The 14,123-nt window shown below is 46.3% G+C and overlaps 1 protein-coding gene across 3 annotated transcripts in view; it reads right to left on the reverse strand.

Moving 5' to 3' along the window:
- LAMA1 (laminin subunit alpha 1) overlaps positions 1 to 14,123 on the reverse strand; it is a 145,531-nt gene that overhangs the window by 115,224 nt on the left and 16,184 nt on the right. For 2 of the 3 annotated variants that reach the window (XM_031439158.2, XM_031439157.2), the window contains exon 1: positions 9,391 to 9,551. The exons of the other annotated variant lie outside the window; for it this stretch is intronic. In XM_031439158.2, the coding sequence (XP_031295018.2) occupies positions 9,391 to 9,463 (73 nt within the window). In that variant the 5' untranslated portion in view covers positions 9,464 to 9,551. Of the gene's footprint in view, positions 1 to 9,390; positions 9,552 to 14,123 lie in introns of those variants that run through there. 3 annotated transcript variants of the gene reach the window in all.

Below are 14,123 nucleotides of genomic sequence, written 5' to 3' on the forward strand. Positions count from 1 at the left end.
ACAACAGTGTTCTGTTATCTGTCTCTCTCCCTTTGCAAATTATCAAGGAAAATATCAGAAATGGGCTTTTAGTAAAATTAGTAGATTGTTAATGGCATGATGAACAACAGAAATAGAATCTCATTAGCGAGCTGCATGGTAGTCAAGATATCGATGTAAGTGAAAATATTTTAGAGGGCACTTCTGGCCACAGCAAGTAAAGAGATTGACAAATCCTCCTCCGAAAGAAACAGCTATGACAACGGAACAAAATTTTCAAAAACAATGATTTCGGGACTCTGAAAATCAACCAACAAACAACCAGTTGGGGAGCTCTTCTTCATGAAAGGCCGCTAGGGTTTGAGGTCAGACTGTAGAAGAGAGAGCAGCTTTCTGCCTGGGTCTGCTCCACACTCACCCTTGCTCGCCAAGGCAAGGTGAGCCTGCGGGAAAAAAAGGCGGACAACGGCTGACTGGATTTGGAGTGGAGAGTGGAACACACTCCCAGTGATGTCAACAAAGTTGTAACTCAGTAGAAAACAAATGTGGAAGTAGGAAAAGCCCACAGCTCGACTGGCCAAGGGTGGCATCCTAGCAGGGGCAGGCTACAGACAGCTGGACCAGCCGAACACCTGACAGGGGCATCCTGGACCCATGGGCATCAAGTAAGAATGAGATCAGCTTTCCATCCCAGGCTTTTTTTTTTTTTTTCCAAAAAAAAGAATAAAATACTTAAAAAGAAGCTGTAGTATATTTATAAAATAGAATACTACTCAGCCTTAAAAAAGACTAAAATAATGCCATTTGCAGTAACCTGGATGTACCTGGAGATTGTCATTCTAAGTAAGCCAGAAAGAGAAAGAAAAATACCATATGATATCACTCATTTGTGAAATCTATAAAAAGAAAAAAGAAAACACTAATGAACTTATCTACAAAACAGAAACAGACTCACAGACATAGAAAACACACATATGGATACCAGGGGGTAAAAAGGGTAGGAAGGAATAAACTGGGAGTTCTAGATTTGCAGATACTAACTGCTATATATAAAACAGATAAACAACAAGTTTCTTCTGTATAGCACAGAGAACTATAGTCAATATCTTGTGGTAGCCTACAATGAAAAAAGAATATGAAAAGGAATCGAATATATGTATATGTATGACTGAAACATAATGCTGTACACCAGAAACTGACACATTGTAAACTGACTATATTTCAATTAAAAAAAAATACCTCAGAAAAAATTTAACAAAAGAAATTCAAGAGCAATACACTGAAAATTATAAAACATTTCTGGCTGAAATTAAATAGTATCTAAATGAATGAAGATATATTTCTTATTCATAAACACAGAGACTCAATATTGTTAGACAGCACTTCCCCTCAATTGATCTGCAGATTCAATCTAATTCCTATCAAAATCCTGGCTGGTTTTTTGGTAGAAATTGGTAAGCTGATACTAATGGAAATGCAAAGGACCTAGAACGGTCAAAGCAATTTAGAAAACGTGAACGATGTGGAACGGCCTATTTCAAAGCTTATTACAACGCTGAAGGAATCCAGGCAGTGAGGTGTTAGCGCAGCGACAGACACAAGGATCAGGATCAGTGGAAGAAAAGAGAGTCCAGAAATATAAACTAGCAGATCCCTCCATACTACTTCGGCATTATTTTAATATTGAATTTGAAATTTTTTCATTTGCAGAAAACTGTCTTATGCACAAATTTTCAGGGAACATTTGATCACAGAAAACAGAGTCCATCTTAACTTAGTCCATTATAATAATTAAAATGAGACCAACAAAGTTGGAAACTACTAAAGGCATGCAAGACGTTATGGTCATATTTCTAAAGAGAATAGGCCATTCTTTCATTCAGTAATAAGTGATTTTTATCAAACAAAAATCCATCTGTGACATAAATTCTGTATGCCTTTGTTCCATTCCTGAGAAGACCAGGCCGGCTTAGCCCAAAATGCCTGGAGGGCAACAGCTGCCCTCCCACCTAAACCAAGTCCTCCGAAGGCAGGCAGGTGGAGTCCTTCAAACAAAAACTCTGCTTTATATAAAAATGTAACTACAAGAGATAGTTAACAAATGCCAACAAGACTGAAGGCAAGGCCCAGCAGGGTATTCTGACATCACAGTCTTTAAACCAAAAGGAAACCAAATGCAGGAGACACGCGGTGTTTCATCAGACTTTCTTTCTGTCTATAGGGACACTATTTTACAGCATCTTGTGGCGCGACATTGCTGGTGGAGGCACTCAGAAACTGAACTGATGGGCACACATGGTAGGGCTCCTGGGGCACTTCTCATGCCTGCTTGATTACAGCTCCGGGGGCTCAGGACCACTGGTCACCAGTGTGCAGGACATCCTTCAACAATGCTTGTTGAAGATGTGAGCTAATAAGTTGCTGGCCTGAGATACCTAGAAGTCAGTGGCTCCAAATCTAGAAATGAGATTTTGTTAAATATAACCTAGGTTTTAAGTCTTATCCATTATCAGTCAGTATCATTTCAACTATGAGAACATAATCCTTTTTTTTTCTTTGTACTGAACTGATAGATAGAAAAACCAACAGGCAAAGAATCCCTTCAAGCTTTCAGCCCCTGCTGATTACCAGGTTTCGTGACTCCTCTTTCTCCATATTTGGATCCTGTCTGGGGGCACGGAAAGTATCTGAACTTCAGGTTTCTGCCACTAGGTTGTCCCCGGTCATGTGTTTTGGTTTAGAATGAGAGCTAAGGCCTCGTTCCCAAAACTGCTTGTCCACCCTCTGCCCAACCTGGTTACCTGGATGGACTCTTCTTTGTCCCCCATGTCTGCACCCTACCTGGGGGACCTGCTAGGGTCCCCAGCCTTCCTGAGCTCGTACCTGTCTACCCCAGCCCACCACTCCCCAGGACGTCATCGCGCTGCCTTCTCACTAGTGACTACTTGAATCCTGTCCACCGGTCTGTCTGGACCTCTCATTACTACCCACTGGATTCCCTCAGAGCCTCTGTCGCTTGTCTGCACTGGGACTTTCCTTCATTCATCCAACAATATGCACAGAATCAACACAAAATGCCAGATGTTGGGCTGGTTACTAGAAATAAGAACAAAAATCTCTGTCCTCAAGGGGAGTCAGGCAAGGTAACAAATCCTAACAAAATGATGGGCTAGTCAGAGGTATAGACAGGTTGCCATGGTAGCAAGCAGCAGGAAAGCCCAAGCGACAGGGTGGACCAGAGTAAGTCAGGTGCCACAGGTGAACTCTGCACGTGAGCCACCCTGCCAGGTTACAGGAACCACAAGAGGACCAGGTGGCAGCTCTGGCTGGGTGGGGACTCGACTGATCATGGAACACGACACAAGTTCAGAAACAGGATGGTTGATAGAGGCCACAGTAACAAGTGTGTCCTGGGGTGGGTGAGGCTTTAGGTAGGGAATGAGGATGCAAGACGGGTGAGGGAGTCATGTGAACAAGTCCTGCTGCTCAAAGTCAGAATCTGACTTTGTGAGTCTGGAGGGAGTATGGAGACCCGTGGCAAACGGGTAAAGCCAAGGAGCACAGCGTGAAGACAGAGCTTAAGCAGCACCAGAGTAACTGTGGTGTGGGACCAGATTAAGTGACAGGATGCTGCCATCAGAGGCTTCTGAAAAGTGGCCGGTGACAGTCACTTAGACAGCTGGTGATCATCTGCAGTGGAATAAAGAGGAACAAAGATTTAAAAAAAAATCAGGGACCTTTTTAAAAAATGAAACAGAAGTTCCGAGGGATGATTTGGAGAAGGGGAAGACAAAAAAAGAAAAGAAAGAAAAGGAACATGAAACCAAGGAGACCAAAAGAATGCCACGGACTGGGAGAAAAGGGAAAGGAGCCATTGGAGCAGGAAAGAATTCATGTGCTGGGCCAGAGATAACAAGAAAAGCCCTTTTTAGGAATAAAACTCTGTCATTACCCAAAGGTTGGAAGACATTTAAATGTGAAGTATACAATAGTCAGCATCGTGGTGTGAGATTTCTCGCTTTCTAAATGTCCTCTTTTAAAAATGACCTGCTAAACTTAATATTTTTTGGTGGGGGGGAGAGGTAATTAGGTTTATTTATTTACTTACTTTTAATGGCGGTACTGGGGATTGAACCCAGGACCCCCGGCATGCTAAGAACGTACTCTACCACTGAGCTAAATCCTCCCCTGATCTGTTAAACTTAAACATCTTTTTTATTGTCGTGGAGAATTTCCTGAGGTTCTGGCAGGAAACTGTGGGGCGAAGGAACAAACTGCAGGAAATACTTTAGGGAATGGGAAAAGATGGCACTTTCCATAAATGCTAGCTGGTCTCCATCTGACATTCCCACCAGCGATACAGGAGGTTCTCTGCACAAGACAGTCCCACTGCCTGGGGGCCAGCAGATCAGGCTTCAAAGATAAGCTCAGGAATGTCGCGATTTAAACTTCCAATGGTCGAATCAAAAAAGGAAAACAATGCACACACAGGCTGAAGTCAGGGTCTTCTGTGTTTCCATGCCCCCGTTTGGGGATTAACCTCGGAGGTAAATGCTTACCTAGGCAGGAATTTCAGCCAGCAGGCTAATTAGGAATCTCACTGCCTCCTTTGTCTGTCTTCTGCCCCTGAGCAAGACCCCAAATCACTGGGAACAAGTTACCCCAAGGAAAGCTCTCTGGATCCGGCATTGAGAAAACAAAGACTCGAGTGGGAAGAGTCTGTGCTGTGAACTGGTTACTCTGGGCACTGACTGTCACCCTCCATATCAAGGACATGACGATGCAGTGAGCCCAGTACAGTGTGGTGGTTTATGCTGACAGAGCCCCTGGCAGACAGGTTCCAACAGAGCCCAGGTTCACGACCTTAACTAAATTACTCCGATAAGGGAGTTTTCCTTCTTCTCATTAACTTTGAAATGCATTTATCTACTCAGTTGTCCATGGGCACATATTAGCATTTTAGAAATAAAACCAGTACAAGAATTATTTGCGAGCATGTAAATAAATTGCATACATTCTTCTTAGGAGACTGGAGTTTGACTTGTTCATCTAAACATTTCAGGGGACTATCACTAACAACATCGACTAAGGTCTCAAAGCAAGAGTTCTTAGTGATTATCTCCACTTAACTTGTGTTTTTAAGGTGCAGGCTTAACTTTATCCATCAGATGTTATTTTTAAAAGTTAAGTTTTTCTGCATCTGACACAGGCGTTCCAATAATAAATCACACTTTTTGGTAAGATAAATAACACACTGTCTTTAACTGCTAATAGAATTATTCTCAAACTTAACCTCTCTACACCATACATCATCTAAAATGTATTTTTAAAAACCATTTACGGCTTCAGGAATAGCTTATCAATGCTACGGTAAACAATACTTTCAGAAGGAGTGCAGTGTCACGGAATCAATCAACGATCTAATTTTTAAATTCCCAAAGATCTAGGAAACACGGCTCTAATACCTGTCTGTTGAAGGCGACAAGTTGGAAGATGAAAAGTTTATAAGCGTATAGATTCATTAAGTGGTGCATTTAACATCCTGCAGCAGGGTCACTGAAGAAGTAGTGTGGAGGGAGGGCAGGGGAGAGGGGAAGGGTGCTTCCTGTTTTGTCAGGAAATAACTGGTGCCTCCTTCATACTATTAGGGAGGAAGTAGGTTTTTATGAAGCAGCTTGCTTTTAAGACTTATTTGAAGAAACATCTAAGGAAGGATACTCAAGGAACTAAATGTAGTATTTGTGTCAAAATAAGGTGATTTAACCTTTCTCTATATACCCTTTGATATCTTTTGAACTTGGTACTATGCGCATGGATTACGTATTCAAAACTATTTTTTAAAACGACTTGATTCATCAAATAAAGATGTTCATTTCAATGTGGATCAACCAACATGAGTGGCTATTAACCGCCAGGAATACTGCAGAGCCATGGACACCCAGAGAAGAATGAAACAGTCCCTGTCCTCAGGAAGCCCGGGGCAGGGGGCTAGACCAGGTAGCGGCCAGCTGGGTCCCGGCCTCCCCCGTGGAGCCCAGTGTGATGGTCTCCTGTGTCATTTTGTGTGTGCGTGTTATGGAGTGAGGGGTTTGGGGGGCGTTAGTCCAAACCCACAGGGTGGTGTTTCTAGAAGAATCATGGTGGTGGCAGGGGCTGAGGACAGTGGAGGGGGTGGAGGCCCAGTGGGAGAATCGTCACAATATTTCATGGGAAAGACAAACAATCCCTGAGCCTAGTCAGCAGTGGGGACAAAAAAGTGGGAGACGGACTGCAGGTTTTCAGGAGGTAGAATCAACAAGTCCTAACACCCAAGTGAATCTGGGCACTGAAAGCGGAGGCGTGTCACAGATGGCGAGCCCGCAAGGCAGGCGTGACAGTTAGACCACCATCCTGGACTGCGTGCCCAAGACGCAGACACCCACAACCCTGGGCACATATTCTCCTCTGTGTTATTGAATCACATCAATCCTCTCCATTTCACAAACCAGAAGACTGACATCCAGAGATGCCGAGAAACTTAACCAATGTCATGGCTCATCCAAGTGACAGGTCTGACATTTGAGCCCAAGACTCCTTGCTTCCAAACCCAGACTCCAAATTCCAGAGAATATAGCTGGGAAGAGAGCCTCCCAACAGTTCTGCGCAGAATAGTACTAATAATGCTTAGATAATGCTTACTGAGGGTTGACGCTGGATTAGGCACTGCTCTAAGCAGTTTTCTTGCATTCTTTCATCTTTTCATCAACAGCCTCGCCAGGGAGGTACCATTATTACTCCCTTTTACAGATGGTGAAACTAAAGCACAGAGAGGTTAAGTAACATGCTCAAATTCCCACAGCTGGTGAAGCCAAAGAGTAAAACACCCGAAGCTTAAAGGTGTATTTTGGCATTTCCCCATAGAAACTTACAGTAGAGGATAATGAAAATTCACTGAAGTTTATGAATGAAATATCATTCTAAAATGGGACAGTGTCTCACGCGATCACCCCAAAGTAAGTGGGCATATAAGCCTCTTATGATACTGGCCTATCAAGCAGTGTGATCCCAGGAGTGGCACAAGACACTACGGAACAGCACGTGTGTTTATTTCATATCCTTGTTGCATCTGAATTCTCCATCCTGCTATATTAACTACAGATGCAGGCTTTGTACTTAATGTCTGGAAAAGCAGAAGAGAAAAAAGGAATGGGCCAAAGTCTGGGATATGTAGGAGGTGGGCAGTGATGTTTTTAGTACACATAGCCTTGTTTCCAACGGCTAAAATGAGTATTTTTTTTTATTGGCCCTTACTTGGGGACTACAGCTACAGAAAAGAAAAACACACCTTTGAAAGCCATTCAGGCACCCACTTTGTTGTGGAGCACAAACATGCTAAATTTGAATGCTACGTCACTTATGAGAACGAAGCAAGTTTCCTCTAGTCATAGATTTTTTTTCCTCTGTACTTGGAATTGTCTATTTTTACCTAAGAAAAACAAAACGGTTTAAAACAAAAAAGTTGATGAGCTGCCCTGTTAAGGAACTATAATTCTAATTGTCATCTAATTGTCAGCTATGGACTTTACACAACATTATTGTTAGAAACATACTACCTGGCATTTCATACTTAGGAAAGCTCACTTTAAGCAGGTCAAATCTCAAAGGAATTGAGCCATTGGCTCACATATTGTAAGATGTGAAGTAACTCACAGAGGCTGTGAAATGATAAAGAATTCCTAAAACATTTGAATGCTATAGGACAATGATTGTTCCCCAAAATATAAGCACCAGGTAGCTAACTCACTGTTGATGCAGGTCAAGATTATTTAATTATTATATTGTGACCAAATTGTACCATTTCACTGGTCATTCATACTATATACAGGGGGCACAAAATTATATTTTAAAGAGTCGAAACTCCCTCAAAGATGCTAGTTAGGAAGGGTGATGGTTGGTGGGGTGGGGACTGCAGATCTGGAAGGCAGTGTGAAGGATTCAAAGGTCCCCCGCTGTGGGTGGTTTTCCGCCGCATCTTAAAGCAGGAAAGCCTCACGCCGTCCCACTTTCTCCAAACACCATTCATAACCGCCCAGGCCAAATGCTGAGCCCTGAGGGGCACCAAAAACATTCAGGGCATCTCCTCAGTCTAGGACTTTCAATTTCTTAGAACAATAAAGCTGAGTCCGCTGCTCTCCCTTCACCCTGTGGGAACCAAGGCTTTTCACTGTCAGCAACCCGAGAAGAACACGTTCAGCTCAGAGTCCAAGCCTTCTCTCCCACAGGCAGGCTCCTTTCTTTCCTAGATAACTATGTAAATTCCCAGTATCCCCGCCCCGGCCCCGCGCAGGGCAGACGCCCAGCCATTCAAAGTTGTGTTGCCAGCTCCGGTCCAGTGCTTCCACTGTCAATGCTCCAAAGAATAGCACGGTCTCAAAGCTGCAGAGTCTGCACGATGCCCAAACACCCATCTTTCCCACGGGGGTATTTCGCATTCCGCCTGCCCACTTTTGACCTATACTTTCCCCGGTGTTTAACGAAACGTGTATTTGTGGGAGCATGCCCGTGGTCACGTATTGCATGCATTAAGACACTTGCAATGAATATCTGTGACCGCCTAGCCAAGGAGAAGCGGAGCCGGGAAGACTTAACCTCCGGGCAGATCTGGGCATGGAGTTGTCCTCAGAAAGAGAAAGGTGGGGGGTTTGCGGGGGGGCTTCTCTTTCTCTCTGACACTGGCAGAAGCTTTGAGGGTTCTTCGGGTCTGTTCTTCACCAACCCTGCCCCGTGAGCCAGGGCGCCCGCCGGTGCAGCCAGCATGCCAAGTCACCCCTTCGTCCCCTCTGCTCCCTCACCCCGGAGTGACCACGGTCTACAATGCGCGGGGAAGGGCCAGTTCGGCCACTTGGGGTCTGCACACAGAAGGGCCTGCACTCAGCCCCGCAAGCAGCCCTCCAGCCAGCACCCCCGCCCCGACAGCTGGCTCAGGGCGCGCTCCTCCTCGCGCGGCCCTCGCTGGCCCACCCGCCGCGGGTGGCCCAGGGACCGGCCTTTCCCGGCCGCAGACGACCCGCTTTCCTCCGCCTGACAGAGACCGCGACTCGGCGGGCGCCTTTACCATTCATTCCCCGCCCGCCCGCCCGCCGCAGCCCCAAGAACCGGGACCCGCGCTGCGCTCCAACGGCGCTCGGGGTCGCCAAGCCAGACACTGGGACCTAGAGCCTGAGGAAGGAGAAGCAGAAGACGCGGTACGTCCCCAGCCCTCTCCCTCCCGACCCGGTGACCTTACCAGGGACCGCGCGGGAAACGCACGCGTCCGATCCCCTGTCGGGGGTGAACGCGGACGCGCGCACCAACCTGAGACACGGCCAGGCGTGGGGCTTTGTCCCGCAGCCGCCCCGCCTGCCGGGGAACCGGGACGCGACCTGGGCTCACCTCTTTGCTGGCCCTGCGTGGAGACCCAAAACAGCGAGGCCAGGAGCGCCAGCTTAGTGCCTCCGCCACGCATCTCGCCGCCGCCGCTCGGGTGACTCCGGGGAGAAAACGACGACCGCGCGCGGGGACTCGGCGGAGCGCGAGCCTGCAGCTGCCCGCCGGCCCCTCGGACACACCCCCGCCGACCTCCACCGCGTCCGGCCCCGCCCCCGGCCCGGCGGGGGGAGACCCCTCCCCACCGTGGCTCCTCCCTCTGGAGACCGCCTTCCCTGGTCCCCAGGGGCCCCCTCCCTCGGAGACCCGTCCCCGCTGATACCTTCCCCCTCAGAAACCCCCCAACGGAGACCTCTCCTCCCCTTTAGACCCCTCCCCGCCGAGGCTCCTCCCCCCGGAGACCCCCCCCTCCCCACAGACGTCCCTCCCCCTGGGGGTCCCCTAGCTCAGCCCGCGGGGACCGCCCGAGCCTTCCCCCAACTTGGGGGTCGCCTGGGGGTTGGCCCGCTGCAGCAGCGGGCTCCGACTTGCGGGGGCGGGAGGAGAAAGTGGGCTGCGAGGAGGGGGAGGAGATCTGCCGAAGTTGGCCCGGGCGGGTGGATTCCCGAGAAAGTATTCGCCCTGTTGACCCTTCCCGCCCCACTGCGGCCCTGCAGCCCGGCCGGGCCCAGAGCCGGGACCACGCGCCGCCGCCGCCTAGACCCGCTGCACCTCCCAGCCCGCGCCGGTGGGGCCTCGGCCTGGCCGCAGGCCTCGTCCCCAAGGATGGGACTCGGGGCTTACTGACCGGCGTCCCTGTCCCCCTGAGGGTGGCCGGGGCCTGGCCCTCAGCCTCCCTTCCCAGGAAAGGACTCGGAGCTTTTAGCTGCCAGCCTCCCCTCTCCACTGCTGGCAGAGGATTTTGTGAAGATTTTTCTGAAAATGAGTTGTAATTTGTTTCCCACTTTGTCTAAGGAAGGCAAGAAGGGTCGCTTGGATTTAATTATTAAATTAAATTATTATTATTAGCATACCCTTACAGCTTGGGAGGGCTTATTTTGGGAGAGAACTTTAGTCTTAACACAGGATTTCAACTGCTTTGTTCTTTTTAAAAACTGCATCTGGTCCCATTTAAAGAATTTTTAATTTCCTCTAATTTTTTTTCTATTTAAAGTATTCATAACTCTTTGCAGATTTCACTCTCTCACCATCTAAATATGCAAGGTAACCTAAGTCACTTAGGTTTTTTTTTTCTTTTTTGCTTGATAGGCAGGTAATTTTATTTCAGCTGTCAATGAGTTTTACAACCCTATCAATTCCAGCTTTTTTAGACGTTTTCTTTAAGCTCTTAAGGAATAAAATAGCATTATGTATTAGTAATGATTATTATTTTTAATCATAGATGTTCAGAACAAAAGGATAGAATTGGGCCGTTTAAAAAGGATGCAATATAGCTGGCTAAGCAGACAGTCAGCATAGTACCAAATTTAAAATACAGACTTAACAATTAAAATGTTTAAGTATTAAGTATTTAACTAGCAAATGATTAAATTCAGTATTTAACAAGTTACCAAGTATTAAGCATTTAATATTAAAAGAGAATTATAAGTGTTTCTGCACTGAAATAACTTTGCATGCACATTATACACATACAGATACATTTTTTGAGTCTTAAGAGCATTTATGTAGATTAGCTTATGTGATATTCTCAGTTCTATAAGGTGGCAGATAGTTACCCTATATGAGAGATGAGGAAATGAATTCAAGGGTTGAGGTCCCAATGTCAGCAAAAGTCTGGTCCAGAGCTGGACCCCAGTTCTGATTTCTGCTCCAGAGTTCTCTCCCTCGCTGCACCAAGACCATGCAGAATGAACTCAAAGGCAACAGGAGAAATCACCAGTGTTCATCTGTCTCCCCATATCCTGGGCTCAGACAAACTCCTTCCAGACCTCAGTCAGACCTTATCTTTGAACTGCAGACAGGGAACTCGGGCTCACGATTTAGGGAAACAAAGAGTCAGCACATCTGAGGAGTGAAGAGGAGGCGTCAAAATTTGCCAAGTGGCCCAGTTTGTCAGTGCTCAAAATTAAGTAGAAAGATTTCAGGGAAAGAAGAATTTCAGAAGCCACTTTAATGAACAAGCCAAAAAAATGTCACAAGTCAATGTGTCTCACAGAGCCCTCGCAGAGCCCTGCAGTAGAGCTTCTCCATCATTCAGCAGGCTTGGGAATATCTGAATCGGCTACGGCCCCACGGGAGGTCGGGGTGGCCTGTTTCAAGGTGAAAATGATATAAGAATGTTCATGGGTTGTGAGAAAGTAGAAATTCAGCTCAACAAGACGTGCAGAGATGCTGGCTTCAGTGTCACTGGTGCATAATGAAAATGCCTAAATTCTTAGCAAGAGATAAAGGGTTAATAATGTATAGTAAGTCAAGTGAGAAGCTAGGATGTAACCATTTTTAAAGTATGAGACTTCAAAAATTTGCCAGAAACATTGTATGTTAAGTGAGAAAAGCAAAATTCCAATTGACATGGGCACCCTGATTGCAAGTATATAAAATAAGCACATGTGTAAACAAACCAGAAGGCAGGATACAGAAGAGCACAGTTGTGTTCAGCCGATAAGAGGGCAAGTGGTGCTGTGGGCGTGACACACAGTGATAAAGGACTGGGGCCAGGCTCCCATTCTTCCCCGAAACTTACTAGAAAGGAAGTCTTGGGCAAGTTTCCTCATCTGTAAAATAGGAATAGTAAGTGCCAACGAAGATTGTTTGAGTCTCTGTGAAGTGCGAGGTGCTGAGAACTGACTGTTAAATGAAACACAAGTTCCCGTCTCTGTGGAACATTCGGTCTGGCAGTAAAGACAGGAAAAAAGCAAACTGAAATGATAAATCGAGTAAGTTCTGTAAAGGAAACAACAGGTTGCTGAGATAAAGAATGTGGGACCAAGCACTGACTAGGCAGTTTGGGAAGGTTTTGCTACGAAATTTGTAGTAAGAATTAAATGAACTAATGTCTATAAATCACCAGCCTTCTGCCTTACAGACGTTCAAGGCACAAGAGAGATGAACTATTATTTCAATTTTTTTCCTAACATTACTGTATTTTTCAATTAAAATAAAAAATAAAGAAAACCAACCTTGGTTACGTACATTTGCAGAACAAGGGTTCAGAACACAGTGGGATGGGACAGATTAGAACTTTAAAAACCACTTGGGGGAACCTTGTTAAAATGCAGGTTCCCAGCAGTAAGGCTGGGGCTGGAGGCCCGAGTCTCTGCATCTCTGAAGAACTCCTGGGCCATGCTGATGCTCCCGGGTGTTAGGCAGAGCACACCTTGAGCAGAAGTCCCTGGCTCGCTTCTCCTTCCTCTGGCCTGAGCATTGGCATCATGGGCAGAGTTTTAAAAGATACCGATGTCCGTTTCTCCCCCTAGAGATTCACACTCAGCTGGTAGAGGGTGCAATCTGGACATCAAGATATCTTAAGGCTCTCCAGGTAATCCTCATGTGCAGCAAAACTGGAGAAACTCTGGGTTAGATGGACCAACTCCTGCAGGGGAGGTAATTCAGGTTTGGTCATTGGTGGCTGGGCAGGATGCAGCAGCCAGTCTCAGAGAAGTATGGTCACAGGCACAAAAAGGATCAGTCAGGCAAATGTCTTCCTGTGAGGACAGACACCCAAGTAGTAGGAACCCAGCCATGATGCCCAGAGCGTGGGGCAGGACTGGTTCTCTGCAGGCTTGGAATTAGCCAGGCTATCTTTTAGTTCTAAAGGAACTGAGATTCCAGGCGGGGAATTGGGCACTGGAACATCATACCAGGATCCAGGCACTAAGCCTGGAGAATAAGGCTGGGGGTTACCAGGAAAGAGGTAAGAGGTAGGTCACTAAAACTGGGTTATGGTGTCAGAGTCTGATCCAGGACTGAGCTAAAGAGGCTGAGTGTAAGCTAAGCTCCTTCAGGTCCCTTGGCAGTAAAGAGGGGATTAGGAGACTAACCCTTGGGCAGGGGTGAGGGGTGGCCGGTTGAGGAGACAGAGCAGGCAAATTAGGGATAGTGGGCGGTACAGTGGCATCCCAAAGATGTGCACATCCTATTGGTCTGACCCTGGAAATATGCTATGCTTCTTGACAAAATGCAAGCGAAATTGCAGGTGTGATAAATTAAGAATTTTAAAAATAACCTCACCTATTCATTCATCCCTAGCCCCAAACTGGAACCAAGCCATGTGTCCATCACCAGGAGAATGGATTTAAACATTATAGTATATTTTGCAATGGAAGATAACTTAGCAAGAGAACAGAATGAACCGTTGACTCACACAACAATGTGAATGAACTTCAAAAACATTATGCCAAGTGAAAGAAGCCAGACACAAAAGAGTACTGTACAGTTCCATTTATGTGACATTTGGCAACAGGCAAAACTAATCAAAGAAAACAGTGGTTGCCTATGAAGAGAGGGAAAATTGGCTGGAAAGAGGCAAAAGGGAACCTGGGGTCACGGAAATGTTCTGTTTCCTGATTGGGGTGTTGGCTGTATAGGTGCGGACATTTACCAAAATCCATTTCACCATATAGATTTAGGATCTGTGCATTTCTCTGTACACGTAAGGATTGTGAGGTGAGGCACTGTCCCTGGGTTATCTGGGTGGGCCCAGTGTAATTCTGGAGGTGCTGATAAATGAAACAGAGAGGCAGGAAAAAGAGTCAGAGAGATTCAGCGTGACAAGAACCCAACGTGCCACTGATTTTTGA

Source organism: Camelus dromedarius, chromosome 32 (genome assembly GCF_036321535.1).
Source record: "Camelus dromedarius isolate mCamDro1 chromosome 32, mCamDro1.pat, whole genome shotgun sequence".
Taxonomy (NCBI): Eukaryota; Metazoa; Chordata; class Mammalia; order Artiodactyla; family Camelidae; genus Camelus; species Camelus dromedarius.